Source organism: Scylla paramamosain, chromosome 1 (genome assembly GCF_035594125.1).
Source record: "Scylla paramamosain isolate STU-SP2022 chromosome 1, ASM3559412v1, whole genome shotgun sequence".
NCBI lineage: Eukaryota > Metazoa > Arthropoda > Malacostraca > Decapoda > Portunidae > Scylla > Scylla paramamosain.
Window position 1 is genome coordinate 40,975,193 of NC_087151.1, and position 19,616 is coordinate 40,994,808.

General features: G+C 35.3%; 1 protein-coding gene across 2 annotated transcripts in view; it reads right to left on the reverse strand.

Annotated features, from left to right (window-relative positions):
• Positions 1-18,110, reverse strand: part of LOC135105666 (uncharacterized) — a 22,733-nt gene extending 4,623 nt beyond the window's left edge. The window contains exons 1-13 of one of the 2 annotated variants that reach the window (XM_064014056.1): positions 17,974-18,110; positions 16,155-16,233; positions 14,683-14,794; positions 13,191-13,387; positions 12,282-12,481; positions 10,462-10,865; positions 9,095-9,243; positions 8,246-8,310; positions 5,511-7,704; positions 3,197-3,421; positions 2,566-2,811; positions 1,316-1,891; positions 510-776 (exon numbers count right to left, since the gene is read on the reverse strand). In XM_064014056.1, the coding sequence (XP_063870126.1) occupies positions 510-776; positions 1,316-1,891; positions 2,566-2,811; positions 3,197-3,421; positions 5,511-7,704; positions 8,246-8,310; positions 9,095-9,243; positions 10,462-10,865; positions 12,282-12,481; positions 13,191-13,387; positions 14,683-14,794; positions 16,155-16,232 (4,713 nt within the window). In that variant the 5' untranslated portion in view covers position 16,233; positions 17,974-18,110. Of the gene's footprint in view, positions 1-509; positions 777-1,315; positions 1,892-2,565; positions 2,812-3,196; positions 3,422-5,510; positions 7,705-8,245; positions 8,311-9,094; positions 9,244-10,461; positions 10,866-12,281; positions 12,482-13,190; positions 13,388-14,682; positions 14,795-16,154; positions 16,234-17,718; positions 17,886-17,973 lie in introns of those variants that run through there. The other variant, XM_064014060.1, reaches the window with a different exon arrangement.
• Between the last annotated feature and the right edge of the window lie 1,506 nt (positions 18,111-19,616).

Genomic DNA, 19,616 nt, shown 5'->3' on the forward strand with positions numbered 1-19,616 from the left:
GTATCTTCTGATGAGTTCTGTGTCACTAAGTTCATTCAGTACATCCTTTCTGGGTAAATCATTTGAGAGGTGGAGATGTGAAGCAGCCACCTTGGATGTGAAGCAGCCACCTTGGCTGTGGGAGCATCTGTCATAAGCCACTAAGACAGGGTAGATTGGTGTCCGGGAACAGATTAATCCATTTTATATTGATTCCTATGGGGAAAATAGTTTCATTTTTTTTTAACATTTCAGATTTTGAATGTCATTCAGGTCCTAATTAAATTCTAGAACCAAGGTTCCACTGTATATATATATATATATATATATATATATATATATATATATATATATATATATATATATATATATATATATATATATATATATATATATATATATATATATATATATGATGGAAGAATACTGCCTTTGTATTCCTTAAATATTCATAAAAAGTGACTAAAAAGGAAATACAGTCTTCCTTTATGCAAATTTTAGATAGCAGAAAAGAATGATTTGTCACTTACTTGACTAGAGATGGTGTCTTCTGCTAACACAGTAACTTGCATTTCCTTGGAATCACTAAGCTCTTCATCTTCATTTGCAAACACAATGATGTAGCTGTCCTCAGTAGGGACATCATCTATTCCCTTCATTGATATAAACTGAGAGGTGGAAACTTCCATATCTGCATCTTTGTCTTTACTGTTGGAATTTAAGACAAACTCAAACTTATGGTGTTCTAGGATGTGGTTTTCTATGGTTGATTTTCTCATGAAACTTCCACCACAAATCTGTAAAAATATCTTATTTACATTTACTGTATGTTGCTTACATATACTGTAAAGTCACTTCAAAGTTATCTAAACCATATTCCATACAACATATTAATTTCAAGAGCAGCAAGAAGTGTCTTGGGACACTTTATGGGAAGGAGCTTTTTTTTTTTTTTTTAGGTGGGGGCATTGTGGTCACTATAGCCGTGGCACCTAGCAACAACATGAAAAGTTTGACATCTATATACACTATAATTATTGAGATTGAGTTATAACCTTAAAAAACAAGTGTTCCTAGCTCTAGTAGTGACCATCTTACCTCCTTTCCACTCCCTTTCGATTGTAATACTTATCTATGTAGCGGTCTTAACTTTCCAGTAAAGATTGACATCAATATAAAAGATTTTAGAATTGTATTAGCTGCTTCCCTTAACATATTTGCTAACTAAATCCAAGGAGTTTTAAAGAACAAAGTTATTACTCTAATTTTCAAAGACATTCATCAAAACTGTATATATGCCACTAGTAAGTAAATAACTAAAATTATGATCACTTACCTCACATTTATACTTTTTGTTTGCTGAATGAACATACATGTGATTCTTCAAATTATTCTTTTTGTTAAAGGCACGATTGCATACATGACACTTAAAAGGTTTTTCACCAGTATGAACCTTTACATGTTCCTCCACTTTGGCTTTACTAATGAATTTCTTCTTGCATATGTCACATTCATAGTCCCTGATATTATAGTGGCTATACTGTACATGCTTTGAGAGGGAGGAACTTGTAGCAAAATTTGCAGAACATATGTAACACTTGTATGGCTTTTCACCAGTGTGAGTTCTCTCATGATTTTTCCATGTACTATACTGGGTGAAGGCTTTTGTACAGAAGTTGCACTTGTATGGTCTTTGATTTGTGTGTGTTCGCATGTGGGTCCACAAATAAGACTTGCGATTAAACTCCTTGCCACACACTTTACATTTGGCTTTGGTTTCTCCCATGTGGCTCTTCATATGTATGATGACATTCTTCTTATCAGTTAGTACTTTATCACAAATCTCACACAGGAACTGCTCATCTTTCAACCAATGTACTGTTCGTAGATGTAGCTGCAAGTATCTTGCCAACTGAAAGTAAACATCAGATGATTGGTATGAATAATGCAATAATCAACATGGATACATCACATTAGAAAACAAAATGGTAATGGTATCTTGTACTTCATAAATATTAATAATAAATAAATAAATAAATAAATAAATAAGCAAATAAATAAATAAATAAATTAATTAATTAATTATTATTATTATTGAAACATGTTGAGAGTGTTTGATTGTAGACTGCTTGAAATGCATGCATTGTGGCTTAAATGTAGAATCTGGAAGCAGGAGAGAGAAGAAAATTTAAAATTAAGTGACTGTATGGATCACATGAGAAAAAGATGCATTACAGAAGAATTGGGTGATCAAACTGAGTAGGCAGTACAGCACTAATCTGAGTGGTAATCAAGAATAGATAACTCATGTATATTGAGAGCAAGGTCGTACCTGAAATCCCCTAAATGGCTAACTGTATGCTATCTAATCACTGATTATATATATATATATATATATATATATATATATATATATATATATATATATATATATATATATATATATATATATATATATATATATATATATATATATATATAATTATTATTTATTTTTTTTTTTTTTATCTAGCATGCAGTTAAATCAGGAACCAATTAATTTTTCATTTAATTGAAAAAACAAATAAGAAATAATTTCAAACTTACTTTAAATGCTTTGTGGCAGAAAGGACACTTGTGAGGTGCACTGCCACTGATTTTGCTGAGGCAGACATGAATATGTGCATCCCTGTAGCGCTTCTCAGCAAAAGATGCACCACATATGTGACACTCATGCTTATCTTTCTTGGTATTGTGGGCAGACTGCATATGGCGATATAACTGTCCATGAGAACTAAACTTCATTTGACATTCACTGAATTTACACTTGTATGGCTTGATATTTAGATGCATCTGAAATGTTTTCATTAAAGAAAATTAATAGTGTTTTCTATAATTTCTTGGTACATTAAGTGTAACTTTTCCAAAGCGTATATTTGCAAGATATTTATAGAAGACATGGTTAATGTTTTCATTGCTAAGAATAATACCAGTCAAATGTTATAAAATACACAACAAAATCCTCAATGCAGCAAGAAGCATGAATGTAATCTAAAGGAGAGGTGTGTGAAAACATCTAGTTTTTATCTTGCCTTCATAGCAATGCATGAACTCGATTAGCCTTGGACTTTTCTAGACAATATTAATTCACTACAACAAATTCTCAACCTTTGTTAATAGATGAAGGACATCCTACAACAAAAGTGACTGACAAAAAAGATCTCATACTTTCCATTACCTTATTATAGTGGCCTATGAGATCTCTCTTGCGGACATATGAGACTGAGCATTGTTCACAAGAGTAGTTTTTTCCTTTATGTGATGCTGCATAGTGATCACATGCACCCCGCTGAGTGGAGAACATTTTATGGCACTCTCTGCATCTCCATGGTTTTCCTAATATTGTCTCCACCCTGTAACACATCTTACTTCTTTCTTCTTGTATCTCAGCTTTCTTCTTCCCCTGTGGATTAATGTAATTTATAATGATATAACTTTTTTTAAAGTACTCAAAACTTCCAAATCCATGAAAACTTAGATCATGCCTGACTCCTGAACAGGAAGATTAATTCAAACTTAACACTTTAATCACATATCATACTAAACAAAGATAACTTTAAGAAATACTAATACAGGAACATGAAAATGGATTTTCAGGTAAAGAGAAAGATGAAAAGATTATAACCAGAGACTATACTCTGTTCATGAATGCTAGAGAAGCATGTCAGGGAATCAATGCTCTGGCCTGCTACTGGTTGGCCATGCTTAGTGGAAAGCATGCATTTTACAGTGCTTCATATTCCTTTACCAACACACAAACTATTCGCTTTGAGTAGATGGAAACCATCCTTCACTGTCTTCACTAAATGTCTTATTACTTGAACATAAAAGCAAGTCAGTAGCACTCGATGAGAAAATATGGAGTGAGAAGTAAATAGGTTTGTAAATTTCTGGGCGGCTGAGAGAATATTAGTCATCTCAAGGTGTTTAGGGGCACCTGGACTGCAAACATCCAACCCCTCACCTGAGATATGAGAAAGAGAGCAGCCTGGCCAGCATTAATGCCCAGTGGGACCATAAACCCCAGCCAGCCAGGACTGTGGCTTGTCTTGAGGCGACAGAGTGGGTCACTGATGACAGGTCAAGCATGCCTTGCATTGCTGTCATGATGTTTTATCCAATAATTGTAATGTTTGAGTAGCATGTTTTCTTTCTGCTTTGAAAATAAGAAAATAATCTGCAAGAATTAGGAGATTATAATGTCTCAAGAATGTTTCCATTGCAACAATGAATGGCAACCAGAGACATGAGAAGAGGAGTGACCTCACCAGTGTTAATACCCTAAACAACCATAAATTGTTGCCAGCTATGCATCTGGCTTACTCTGGGGGTGATAGGGTGAGTCACTGAAGACAGGTGAAACACGCCCTGTATTGTTGCCATGGTGTCTTTTCCATTAATCATAATGCTTTTTTTCTTTTTTTTTCTTTTTTTCTTCCTGCTGCACCACGGCTTTCTTCATAACTTTTCAGTCACTTTGAAGATAAAAAGTAACCTGATTGTAATGTCTCAAGAATGTGCATATGTATGTTTTTTATATATATATATATATATATATATATATATATATATATATATATATATATATATATATATATATATATATATATATATATATATATGTATATATATACCTTTGTTCTCAAACTTAATTCATTCCTGAATTCTGTTTGAAATCAGAAATATTAAACTGAAACTATTTTCCCCCATAGAAATCAATGTAAAACAGATTAATCCGTTTTCAGACTACTGTTAGGTAATGCTCCCACTGCTAAGGTGGCCACTCCACATCTCCAGCTTAGAAATTATTTATCCAGAAAGGACATACTGAATTAATTTAGTAACACAGAACTCATCAGAAGATATTCTCTTTGTCACCGATCTAGTGAGGGAAGCCTTACAGAGTGACACAGAGAGGAGCAATCCATGGCCACTTTTTGTTGTCCTCCAGTAAACTACCTTACCAAGTCACCTTCAATAGATCCCAAACCACTTATCATTCATGGTTGTTCCTTTAAACTTAAAAATCTCAAATACAATCTAATATCTTCTTTACTAGTTGCTCTTCTTTCAACCTCTTTCTATACCACACACACCATTAACGCACCTATCTCCTAACTCCTCTACTGTTATAATCATTCCTCTCAATCAGCTATCAGTGTCATATCATCTGCAAACAGCAGAGGATATAACATATAAAGCTACCATAATTCAGCTAATATTCTTTGAAAACATCTAATCAACATTCTTCTGCAATATTAGGTAATTAATTTTGAGATGTATCTATACACTTCCAAACAACATAAATGAGGTCCCTGGTATCTGAACAAAGTGCTGAAGTCATGCTCAACATGAACTTTTTTTTTATCAATATCTTGCTAAAAATAAGGACATGCAGTAAATAATAACAACAAATATTGATGGTGAAATGTTGTAGATACCATGCAAAGCTACAGTTGGGCAAACATAAGAACTGAAGAGATGTAACTCACCTGTATTATAGGAACCGGCGTATCTGAAGTTGGGTTGTCAGTCTGCTTATCTTCCATGGAAGAAGTGGATGACAGCTTTTCAGACTGTTCATCATTGCTGGCTGAATTTTCCTGTGTTATATTATTGTAGGTCTCCAGACCATCTTGTATTGAGTTCTTGCTATCATAAGGCTCTCCAGAATCTAGTGTTTCTGACACATTACATCTATCTTCACCCATTATGTTAAGATCATGTGATTTTCTTGGACTTGACAAATTTTCAGAATAGTTTTCACAATAGCTCTGAGATTTAGTATCAGTAAAAGCAATAGATTGAGAGCTTTTCAGTTCAAGATTTTCATTTTGAGAGTCAGTTTCACTAATAGCTTCAAGATTCCTCAGAATCATTTCAGTTGAGACAGATTGTGAATCTGTATGATCTCTCTTCTTTGGTTTTGTACATGCATCACCAAACTGGTTACTCTGACTAGTAAATGAGATTACCTTCCATGACACTGCCTCTGAATTACAACTATCAGAGTCACACTGCATAGGTTCTTGTTTTACCTTTACATCATCAAAAGTTACATCAGACTGTAATGTTACTTTTGATAAAGATTCTTTATCTTCAGTTTTTGAGTCTGGATTATTTGTTACTGCCAAATCTACCTCCTTATTTTCTTGTTTTTTCTTGACCAAATCATGAGTGATAAACTTGACAATATCAGACACAGATTCTCCTCCATACTTATCTTCCATAAGTACTGGAGTTAATTTTTCCCTTATATATTTCTTTGGCCTTCCTGGCCTCTTCTGTGGCTTAGTTATCTCCATTATTTCACATGTGTCTTTCATGTATGCTTCTATATCAGATAAATTTTTCTCAATGCCTTTGGTATCAGCTTTTATTGAACCAGGAACTACTTGTGTTTGGCTGTCTTCATTGACACTTTCTGAAGATGACACATTTTGCTTTACAATACCACACGTCCCACTGTTTCCTCTGACTCTTGATAATAAATCATTCTTCATTAAACTAAGTTTTTCTTCCATATCTGAAATTCTGTCAATAAGAATCACACACTTTTTGCACAACATCCAAGGCTCTACCAAGGAGCTTGGATCAAAGGAGCAAGGCAAAAATTGTTGAAATTTTTGAAGCATGTCAGATTGGCAGTCATCTGGAATTTGGCTGAACCACTTTGAATGCCTTCTAAAATCTATGTTTGTGTAGCCTTTACACGCAATACAAAAAGGCTTTATAATGTGCGGTGAATTTATAGATTCATCTACAACAATGGTGACATTTTCAAGTCCCTCAGAGAGTTCAGTGGGTTCTTCCTTTATCACAACCTCTTCTGGGCCATTCTTAAATGATGCAATATCTTCCTTTTTACTATCAGCATCAACAAAATCTTCTTCTTCATCAAGTGCAGCATCAGTTTTCACCCTCACTGGTCTCTCAGATTTTACAAGATGATAATTCTCTTTATGGGACATCAGAGCTGCTGCCGTTGAGAATAACTTGAAACATAAATAACAGCGATGAGTTCTTTCTCTCCCAGCTCTGCTTGGTCGCTGAACTGGCTGACTTAATTGTTCCCGTGCCATCTTTTTAGCCTGTTTATGATAATGTATTGATTCAAATTTAAAATCAGCATCTTTCTTCATAGGTTTTGGGTCTACAGAAGTTTTGGAAAGCTTTTTCCGAATATTTGATGTATCTGCAGAACTACTCATCCCAATATTATCCTCATTCATGTAAGTGCTATTGTCTTCATCACCATCTAAAGCTTTTTGGCAATGTTTTTCCCCTCCCGGCAAGTTACCAGAAGTAGAAGGTAGCTCACAAATACTTTTAGAAGATTGGGATTTTCTTCGCTCCTGGCAGCTTATCACATGCTTCTTGTATAATTTCTGTGTAATATATTTTCTTCCACAATAAGAACAAATTCTTGATTCTTTATGACATTTGTGATGCTTGAGGAGATCTTTCAAGGTTTCACATTTATAAGAGCACATACGGCACTGAAAAGATTTCTCGCTACTATGCAGCTCTTGAATGTGGGAACGTACATATTGTGCATTAAGGAATTTCTTGCCACATATGAAGCATTCTTCCTCCCAGTCTTTGTGGTATTTGCGGTAGTGATTCTGGAGTGAACGCTTTGAGTGAAGGACAGCACTGCAATCATTACAGCTGAATACTGAAAACCTGTTGGATGAAGAAAATAATACTGTAATAATAATAATAATAATAATAATAATAATAATAATAATAATAATAATAATAATAATAATAATAATAATAATAATAAAATATTATAATAATCAATCCATTTATCTATATATATCAGCCCAAAAATCCCACACAAGGTTGCCCAGATAAAGTACCATACACTAACATACATCATTCACACTCTTAGACTCATTGAAAAGGAACAGTCTCATGCAACCCAGGCACATCCTAGCTAGCCACAGACATCCATAGCAAGGCCTGATAGCATACACTAGTTACCCCTGCCCCCTTCACAATGAGACTGTTCACTACATTACACTTATTCCAGTCCTTGACAGTCTCCTGTCCTACAAGTCTCCATTATCAATGACTTGTAACTTTTAGTAGAGAAGCTGGAGAGTGAGAGTAAGACTGCAATAGTTACTGAAACAAACAATGCCAACCCTAACTCATAACATGAAAAGCTTCGGGCCAAGAGCTAAAGTGAACATAAAAGATTCATAAAATATGGACTTACTCTTTACAGGTGGACTTTGGGGGAACTTCATTCTTGGACTCTACTGCCGGCCGCAATACTTTCATCTGCAGAGGAATATGTTGTTAATGGATTTTCTATGGTATATTTTCCATAGTATATATTAATACAAATTGTACAGGTCAACCATCACTAATCCAGCACTAATTTCAGCTAGTGTAATTTAAAATTTTCTGGGTCTTGACAACAACCTGTGGCCACTACTGTCTGTTGATGCTACTTACCATTCCAATTTGTTTTACTCTATTTATTATTAAACCTGCTCTGATTTATCTCTAGTCATGGCTCCAGTGAATACAGGAAATGCTTCTTGTGTAAAGTACAAACACTGTACGTTACCCATAAAAGATAAGGTTGAACTTCTGAAAAAAAACCAACAGCAGTGTGCCTGTGTGAATTATACAGCACTGATTCTTTCACAATTTATGAAATAAAGAAAGAGAAAGGAAAATTGCTCAGTTTCTTTGCTAACAGTATCAGCTGTACCAATACCATTGGTATCATCCAGAAATATCAGTATCAATATCAGCAGAAGAGTTGTATTGATACACTTATTAATCAACTTATACTGACTTTTGAGGTATTTAAAAGGTAGGATGAGATGTTTAACTGTTGGGTAAGTGTATTCTAACCACTCCCTGTAACACAGCAAAATCACTTATACAGCAGCCTAAAGGTGTCAGTGATGCTGAATTAGTGATGGTCAACCTGAAGTATCATGAATTTTGAGAGCAAACAGTTTAGAGTAGAAGAATGCAGATTCCATGTATTACAATAAAAAAAAAATTAATAAGAGGAGTATATGATATAAGATGATTGGCTATAACTCACTGCAGGTCCAAACATGGAGGCAATGGTGTGTAGTTTTGACCTCTGTCCACTTGAATGTTTAAGTTGTGATACAGATGACAGATCATATGCAATCATGTCACCTCTGTCTGTTTTTACCAGGGTCCCTTCCTTAAGGGATTTAGTGGGTACTGTTGATAAAGAGAGCACTGTGTGATGAAGACCTTAATAATATGTTCATATCAAATACCTTGCTACTTAAGACTTGATACATACAGCACCTAACAAAATAAATTTGTGGTAATGCCCCTATTAAAGAAAACTTTATAACTTGTTTTATCAACTGTAACAAACATCTATTTTGTCTTGGTAATGAAGCAAGATCCCAGACAGCCTCACTGCACATCAGACAAGCACAGGGACTAAGCAGAATTTATCTATCTTGACTCTCATTCAATGTCTCAAATTCAATAATGTCCACAGCCTTCCAAGCCATCATCAATAAGTCTTTAGAATCAATTTCCACTCTGGTTCAAGAATGTTTTTGAATCGGTACAATTTCTGAACATATAGCCAGAACTGTACATATCATTTGTATACTTAAAAAAGCTACTGTAAGACTTTCTCCTGAAGATGGAGGAATCTGAAAGGCCAACAAGAGTTAAAATACCATTCTAAGAAGATAAATAATGTCATATCTAAGCATAAGTATGTGAAAAAAACAAAATCCAAGTACCCTGGCCTTTCCCCAGATGTGTTGTGAAGAACACCTAGATATCACCTTCAAAAGAATTTCAAGATGCCATCATAAAAACTCCGAGTTTGATCAAAGGGAAGGAAAGGGTATGGGATCTCAGTCAGCTACTATCTGCTGATGATACAGCTCTGGTGGATGACTAAGAGAGGAAGTTGAAAAGACTGATGGAGGGGTCTGGGCATGTTTGTAAGAAGCTGAAGGTGAATGTCAATAAAAGTAAAGTAATGAAATGACAACCTCAAATTAATGGCAAACCTGTTTTAGAGAAATTAATAAAAGCTTCTAGATATTAGAAAAGTGCAAAACTGACCCAGCTGATGTGCACCACTGCAAGGCAAAACAATAATACTAGGATGAGTTTAAGAGAGAAGTAGCAGCCTTTTTTTATTCACTGCTTTTATCCACATAAAATAAAATTACACTACTTTAAGATATTTTCATCAGGAGATCAATTAGATTGCAAGCTAATGGATATATGGTAACATTCATTATAGTATAATAATAATGTGTTTCCTTTAAAAAAATTGAAATCTTGATTATTCTACTTGGTTAAATATCAGAAAACAGATTCTTTAGTAACAAAGATTTTATTCATTTATTTATTATTTTCATTTTTTTAAGATATGATGAGAAGCAGATAAAAATTTCTTACTTTTTAAAGGCACCGTCTGTTTACCCTTCAAAGGTTTCTTCTGACTGTTCTTCTGAACTGGTGAATCACTAAGCAGGATGTATTTGTTGCATAGCTGAGATCCTAGGGGGAGATAAGGGAGTTTATCTGTTCCTTTGTTTGATTGTAGTCTGGGTTTGAGCTTGGTACCTTCCATGTGGATTGAACCCTGTAGTTTAGAGTTAAATTTAACATTTTCATTATGGATTGAGTCTTGAAGTAGATTTTCTTGACAGTTATCATCTTCAACTTCACTCAGATTAGGAGTATCCTCTTCTTCACTGGGTGGAAGGGTTGGCAACATGGCACTGTTAGGCTGAATCATGGTAGTTTCCTCAGCATCTTCCAGTAATGTATTATTCTTCACCTCAGGTGTAACTGAGGTTCTAAAAGGAAAGAAAATTATTGAAAAGGAATGTGTCTACTGCAATACACAAGTATGCATTAAATCAATTTGACATTTTGAAAAAAGAAGAGTAAATTTTCAAATGATTAAAAATTGTTAATTTTTCTAAAATTAATTAATTAATTTAAATTAATTAATTAATTAAGTGTCTCATATCTGAAATACTTGAGATTAGCAGTGTCTCAGATTTCAAAATCTTTGCAGTTCATGAATCTACTTCCCCAGCTGACTGTACCACAGAGTAGCTAATATAGATCAGTGAGGTTGGCAGTGGGTCTCCCACATCCATACACTGAGACAAAATATTAACAAATAAATACATTAAGGTCACCACTAATATGGGGAGAAGGTTCCACTAACAGTCTATATTAGAAATAACTAATGATTGAGTTATAATAAAATTAATGACAGAAAATTACTATGGTTCCAACCTGGATGAGAGAGGCCCTACCAAAATTAAAATGAAATAATTCCAGACTACTTAAAGCACTCAAAATATTTGCTATGCCTATAACTGAAAGTAACAAATACATAGGGGATTATAAAACATCAAAAAGTTAATGAAAATATTTGTTATGCCTATAAGTGAAAGTAACAAATACATAGGGGATCATAAAACATCAAAAAGCTAATGAATAAATATCAGTACAGTACAGGAAATCTAAAAACAAACCATTATGTACTCGTACACACACAGCTCACAATCACTCACAGTTGGTATCACTTCATATCACCTACATATATTTCATATCCATGACTTAATCACTTCCTCATTAACTTAAGATGCTTATGGACACCCTTAAATGCAGTACAGAAAGTCATTAAAAAAGCATGCACAGCCATTGTTTACATACAGCTAATGAACATTCACTGTTAATATCACCTCATATCTTCCCAAGCTGGTGTTCACACTCTAACAATGTGATCTGGGTGCAAAGCTATGAGCTTCATCACTAAATGCAAATGAAAAACAATAGTCTTCAAAAGGTGTAAGCAGGAACAACTTCACTGCTGCAGGCTGGAAGAGAATTGCACAGTTGCCAGACATACAAGTATAGATCAGTCTCTAAAGTGGCATCACTGTGGGTAGCAGGGATGGCAGCAGCAGCTGCTGGACAAGCACCATTGCAGGTGACAGGGGTGGCACCTGTGGCAGCAGCCCACTCACTAGCATCGCTGCAAGTGGTGGGGTGTTGGAACAGTGGCAGCAGTACCAGCCCAATCCCTTCCTAGCGTGAGTGTTACCCTAACCCATGTTCTTTGCAGCTCATCCCCATGTTAGGATTTTGCATCCCCTGCTTTACAGTATGACTTGGAGGCAAACTGATACACCTCCATGTTAGACACAATTAGATTTAATGGTGACCTGGCTGTATAATTACAGCAATTCACTCACCTTAAGTCACTATCCTCTGTATCCTTATCTGGAGTGCTGATCAGGTACATATCCTCTCCACTGTTGCTGCCCACCACCAGGATCTGAACACCATCCCTAGGATCCTCCGCATGGCCTGGAATTGCCTCACTAACTCCTTCCTCCAATGGAGCTTCAGGTAAGGCCTCTTCCTCGGCATCCTGTTCTAAAGTTCCAAGAACCTGAAAAAAATAATACAATATGTACTCAAACATGGTTATTACTTACTTCTTTCTAACTTCACAAGCAATTCTTCCTTTTTTTTCATACTTCAAAATCTTTTATTACTAAGAACTTGATCAACTTAATTTAGGTAAATTACCCAGTAACACATATGCAAGATCCCATGTACGAAAGGAGCATATTGATATGATAAAACTGAATAAACTTTTATTTTTTTGTGTTATAAAAATCAAAACTCCCTGGGGAGGGATTTTCAGTCCTGTCTTTATATCTCTGTAGTTGCCATGTATGACATAAAAAGAATACAGAGATATGGATTCCTTGATCCTATGTGTTATGGAAAAAAATTAATAAACAAAAATAAATATATTAATATGTCCTAACAATACAGAATATAAACAAGTACCCAGTGCATTAAGAAATTCAATATTTCCAAGTTAATACACATGCATATATAATATGCAGTGGCAGGACTTTCAAGGCTGACAGAATTCACTCAGGGATCAGTGATCATCTTGGCCTCACCAGTAAGATGTCACACTCATGTTTCTGTGAGTGTCCTGACAGAGGTTTAATCCCAGGTGACAGCTCTCACCATCAATTTATCCCACTTTCAGACCAATTTCTGTGTTAGTTTCTACGATGCTCCAAAGCAAACCATCATCAGTATGTTACATGACAATCAAAAGAGATTAACTAAGCTCAAACCTGGATGATCTGGCCATCACTCATCTGAATGAAATACTGGTCTGCTGTTAACTGAAGCTGTGCTGAAGATTTATCTTGGCCACATTCAGGATGGTACTTATCCAGCCTCTTCTCCTTTGCATTCTGACTGAGGCCTCTGAATTCATCATGCACTGAGCATGATGTGTTGATGGCATCAGTTTTTTTGGTTTCACCATCTGCAATGAATACTGTATAAGTAAAAGTTCTTGTCATAACATGCATAATTTCAAATTAATAGGCAGTGTTTAAATAAGATAAACATAATCACAATCTAAGGAAAACAAAAGCTTAACCTCAATTCAAACAAAAGTTGCTGATTGCAAAAGGCTGTGTCCTGATTATGTTACTGGTTACGTTATTAGTTTTATGCATTGCCACATACTTGCAGATGCTGTACATTCTATAGTGAAATACAAGTTTCCAAATATCTTAGTGAAAGAATGAGAGGTAATTACAGGAAAGATTAAAATATATAGTCATCAGTCTCTACAATTCTACTGCAGAACAATCTCTCTCTTAACCTCCATTCATCTCTGTTTGATGCAAGTCTATTTTCAAGCCAGTTCTGCAGAACTTTGTATCCCATCTTCCCATACAGATTTCTGTCTGCCCTGACTTCTTTTACCATCCCCAAGTTACCACTGTATCACTCTTCATGTCAATCTATTATCTATTCAACATTTGATATGTTCTGCCTAATATCCACTTACTGTAACTAACATGCCTTCAACTTTGGTATGCTCCCTAATCCATACTGCACTTTTCTGATATCTTTATGTTAGGCCAAGAATTACCCCTTTCATTTCCCTATGGATTCTCCCTGAGGCTTTATTTCAAGTCTTCTGTACAAAACTATACATGTCAAAATTTTGCTAAGATGCTTATATCTCAACAATACTGCTCTGCGGTGAACAAGTCTTTACTATGTGAATTAACTCATAATCAACAATAAAACATAATTTGTCATAATTCACAAGAGTATGCTCAAGAGAAAACCTTTCCAAGACTCATTCTATAAAATCTAATGATTTCTAGCAGTTGTTAACCTGAATCATTCTGAAGAACAATCAACTAGAAGAGGAACTCCAGTAATACTTACAATAATGGATAAACAGATTTACTTTGTAATTATTGCATACACCTTCGCAGTTTAAAAGTGATAAGTACTATGCTGCTGTTTCCTAAATTGGGGACATTGGGAAAATACATGTTGGGCACATACAGGGAATACATGCATGAACTAACTGTAGGAGGGAGGGAGGGAGGGAGGGAGAGAGAGAGAGAGAGAGAGAGAGAGAGAGAGAGAGAGAGAGAGAGAGAGAGAGAGAGAGAGAGAGAGAGAGAGAGAGAGAGAGAGAGAGAGAGAGAGAGAGAGAGAGAGAGAGAGAGAGAGAGAGAGAGAGAGAGAGAGAGAGAGAGAGAGAATGTTTAAAGTCCTTAAGTTATTTATAAAATGTTAGATGTACCATACCTTCCCTGACAACCAATGGTCCACCAAGGTTCTGGTTAAGAATGCTTGCAGTATTACTGGCTTCATCTGATACCAGTACAGAGCTATCAATGTCTCCTGATGACTCTTCCAGCTGGAATAATGTATGGGTTTTAGCAAACTTCATATTGTTGTTAATAGTAAAAAAAAGACAGTTTTCATGATTAACATGAAAAATATGTAAGAAAGCTAAAAAACAGACACAGACTAGTATCTGGAAACAGTGCAAGGCAAACATGGTGGGATGGATGAAGAAATAAGAGAAAGGTCTGTGAAAGGAAGGCATATCACAGGATCACTAGTAAAACTCATGAAAGGGAAAAATATGTCTATGGATGTAATAATAGAGATTTAAGGCCTACTTTTCTCCTACCAACACAGACATATGTACCACAGTACAATGAATTGTATGAGTATTGTACAATCCTGAATGATGGGAATTTCCACCCACAATGCTGGCAACAGTGACCAGACAGTCAACTAGGAATGTCTCAAGAATGACTCAACACACTTTGAGCAAAGGAGAGATTTCATAATTTCATAATTATTTCATAATAATAATTTTCACATTAACTAATGAGCTTTACTCATTGCCAGATATTACTCACCAACCAAAGTCTCTGACAGACAGAAATTTAACATCAGAGACTCCCCATATGATGGTTAGGAAACAAGGCTGTCAACAAGCATGACCAAGATGTAATGCATTTTTCAGAACTTTTCTAAAGTTAAGGCTCATATAAATATTGTCCAGTCATGTACCATTCATATTCATCAGATCACACACAGCTGATGCTTTTTGCAAAGGACACAATTCCATGGTCATGTGTCACATGATAACAGAAGAGGCATTGAGAAACATCCTACTATAGCCATACAATGGGGCCAAAGGAGTCAGGTTTCACCTATGTTCATTCCACAAACAAAGAGACAAACTCATCATCAGCCACAGAGGAAAGGAGCATGTTGCTGGTGGTACCTAATACTCCACTCCACTTTTTTTTCTTTTTTTTTTTGCTGACCATCCATTCCACAAAGCAATATGTTAGTTTTATCCATAAATCCTACCTCATTGCTATGAAAAAAAGTATAAAGACCTACATAAATCCTACCTCATTGCTATGAAAAAAAGGCATAAAGACAAAGCAGTCTTAATATTATAACAGCAGCACAAATCTTATAGATAGTGAGATGCATCACTCTGAGGCTTGTAACTGTATTCAAGTGCCTGCAAGTGTAAGTTTTCCCTTCTTCCTCAGGTCAAGACAAAAAAACTCTCACCTTCTCAAGATAAATATCACTCTGTTGATACTACTGTCAAAGATTTTGATAATAGATATTCATGAGATAGTCTCTGTTGTTCACAGATGTTATGCCTTTTCCCATATACATTCTAATTACTGGTAGAAGACAGTTAAATTTATTTCTGCAACTAATGAATACAAATAAATTACCTGTGAAGAATCACAAATGATGGATACTGTCCCTGACTCAATCAAGGACATCAGCTGGTTCACATCTGTCACCTCCATTCTAAGGAAGACAAAAAAAAAAAAATATATTAATAAAATCAATAAAACATCTTGTTCAATCATTTTATTCTTTTAGTCAGTCTCATCCTTAGACTTTTTCATGAATGTCCAAACTTGGACTTTCTCACCAGGTCCCCAAGATTGCTTGTCCTCAAGAAGGGCAGTAATAGAATACACAGGGAGCTATTATTCTTAACAAGATTTACAGGGATCTTTATCAACTGACATAATGCAATTAATATTACAATAGTACACCATTACTTCTCTCCACTTTAAAACTCTGCTTTCCCACTAGTTCCCAAGTTTTCCTAATGCCTTAAGCATTGGGAAAGAGATTAAAGAAAGGGTATTATTATATAAGTGCACCTGTCTCACAGAAAAAAAATGTTCTCAATGAAGTTCTTGGGTCACATATGACACAGTGGTGTATATCAAATTGTTCATTCCAGAAATATTATTTTTATCAAATTTATCGTTAAGGTAGGTTAGGTTGGGCTTAGTTTGGTTTAGTAAGATTAGATTAAATTTAGTTAAGCTCTGTTTTTTTCAGTGTCATGCATGAGGAGAAAGGCAGATTTTTCTGTTAGATTTTGATGTGCTTAGAATGAATCTAGTAACCATTTTTGTCACAAATCACTGGATAATGTGTGTTGGGTATAAAATAAAATGTTTTGTGGCAGAAATGGTCACTGGATTCATGCAAAGCACATCAAAATCTACCTAAAAAAAAACAGTTTCTTCCGAAAATGTTAGACAGGCGTACTTACAAAAATTTACCAAAAAAGTGCATGAAGAGCTTTAGTCTCAAAAGACCAGCAGTACATTGTATGTAACTGTAGTGATATATATGAAGAAAAACACCTATTTAGGTTAGGTAATGGGGCTCAGAGGCACTGCCTCCCCATTAGGTTAGATAACTGAAAGGATGCACAACCACCCCTAACGGCAGAATAGGAAAGGTTAGGTTTAGGAAACTAACACACAAATTATTTTTCTACACCACTGTGAGGCTGGCATTAACATTTACCACAGCAGTCTTATCAAGGGAGTTGCTTTACAGCCATCCCTTTAGAGACCAAGCATCATACTGATGAATTTACACCTGTGCTGTCATTGTGGTAACAACACACACTAAGAAAATATTCTAAAACCACCGCAATTTTAACTAAGTTTGTCATTAAGCAATATCCCTTTCGGTAAATTTATAGTTTAAGCCAATGTCCCCAATCTCTACCCACTGCCCACGGCGTTATTATTAATTTCCGACAAGTAGAGTAATCATTAGAAATTATGTGAATAGTGAGAAGAACAAAATGAGGTAGGTTATTACCACGTAGTGTGTAATGGCTTAAACTATAATAAAACCTCCCTTTCTAATTTGTATTATAGTAAAGACATCATGAACACAAATACCCACAAAGAAGTGTTTGGGATCTGCCCCTTCCTCCAACACCAAACAAAAACTGAAATGCTCTCTAACAATTACCTTCTCTGCACCGTCTATCCTAAAGATGTAACTTTTTAAACCTTGCCCTTTGACTTTTTTTCCAATCTGTAAGGTAAGAGGAATGGGCCAGTCTGTGGCGTGTGCTGTGCATGGTTTGTTTTGACGGGAGTCCTGCAGCTGGTGGATCTGGCTGCTGTTGTCCCCTGCCTGACTCACCCCAGCTATCCCTACACTTATTTTTCACTTCACAACACAGCAAACGACGCAAGACAAACTTCCTGGGCATCAAATTACCTTTAGTGTCCTGAAGCTGGCAGTTTTAAGGAGGAAAATCATGCCAAAGAGGTCCTCAATGCGTGCTGAGGAATAAATGGCTGCATGGCTATCAGTAAACACATATCACGTTTCATGTCAACTTTCACCTTAGGAGAATATATCACTTGAATAACGCACACTTATATTCATTTAATAAATTGCGGTTATATATATTTTTACTCTTAGTAACATATGCAGCAAAATATACATTGACTGTACTTGAGGCGGGAAATTTAAAATAGCAACAGCAGCAGTATAGTAATAAATAATAATAATAATAATAATAATAATAATAATAATAATAATAATAATAATAATAATAATAATAATAGCAGAACTAGAGACCACTCGACCAGTGAATAGCTTAACCAGTGAATATTTGAGCCAGTGAATATTAATTGTACCAGTTGACAAATCAGGAGAAAAAAATGGGTAACAATTCATTGAGAAATGTGCTCGTCAAGGAGCATGTGAGTCTCTGTATAGCAGTTTATTCGTCAGTGTGAATAGTGCAGTAAAATAACACACGATTGAATAAATGATAACTATATATAATCAATAACTTATTGAGAAAAAATGCTTTTCCAGTAAACTGCATGGATATAAGCTCTATAATGGACAGTGATTTTCCTCACTTGGATACGTACAGTAAGCTGTAAGCAGTAAGCAGTGAAACTACGTGCAATTGATAGCCAGGCACTGATCAGTGAAGCTATAGCAGTCTTTAGCTTTCTTGACACAGACTGACAACCACAAAGGAATGGTATACAAATGGTTCATGTGCTACTGGTGCACGTATCAGTTTAATTATTAGCTTTGACTACAACAATGACAACAACAACAACAACAAAAACAACAACAACAACAACAACTACTACTACTACTACTACTACTACTACTACTACTACTACTACTACTACTACTACTACTACTACTACTATTGCTGCTGCTGTTGCTGCTGCTGCTTCTGTACTGTTGCCACTGATTACTACTACTACTACTACTACTACTACTACTACTACTACTACTACTACTACTACTACTACTACTACTATTGCTGCTGCTGTTGCTGCTGCTGCTTCTGTACTGTTGCCACTGATTACTACTACTACTACTACTACTACTACTACTACTACTACTACTACTACTACTACTACTACTACTACTTCTACTACTTCTACTACTGCGATAATGATGATGAGATGATGATGATGATGATGATGATGATGATGATGATGATGATAATGGTGATGATGATGATAGCGATGATGATGATGATACTCCAGTATGTTTCTTCGTTCACATCATGGGTTCTTTTTCAATAGTTTAGTAGTCATTGGTCCAATTGTCACCAGGTTCACTTGTTCTCTGTTTAAATTGTAGTTTAATTCATATGTCCCTGGCTCAGTTGTCATGCACAAATTCAGATGTCCTAGAGCTAGTTATATAAAAGTGCTACATAAAGAACATAGATAACACTTAATCATAATTTAGAACACAAGAACAAAAGAAAATAAAGTGCAAGAAGTCGTCAGGCCTATCTTTTCTCATCTATAATCCTCATTCTTGAAATTATATACCTTTTAAAGCGCCATAATGATGTAAAACTAACCACTTGAAAT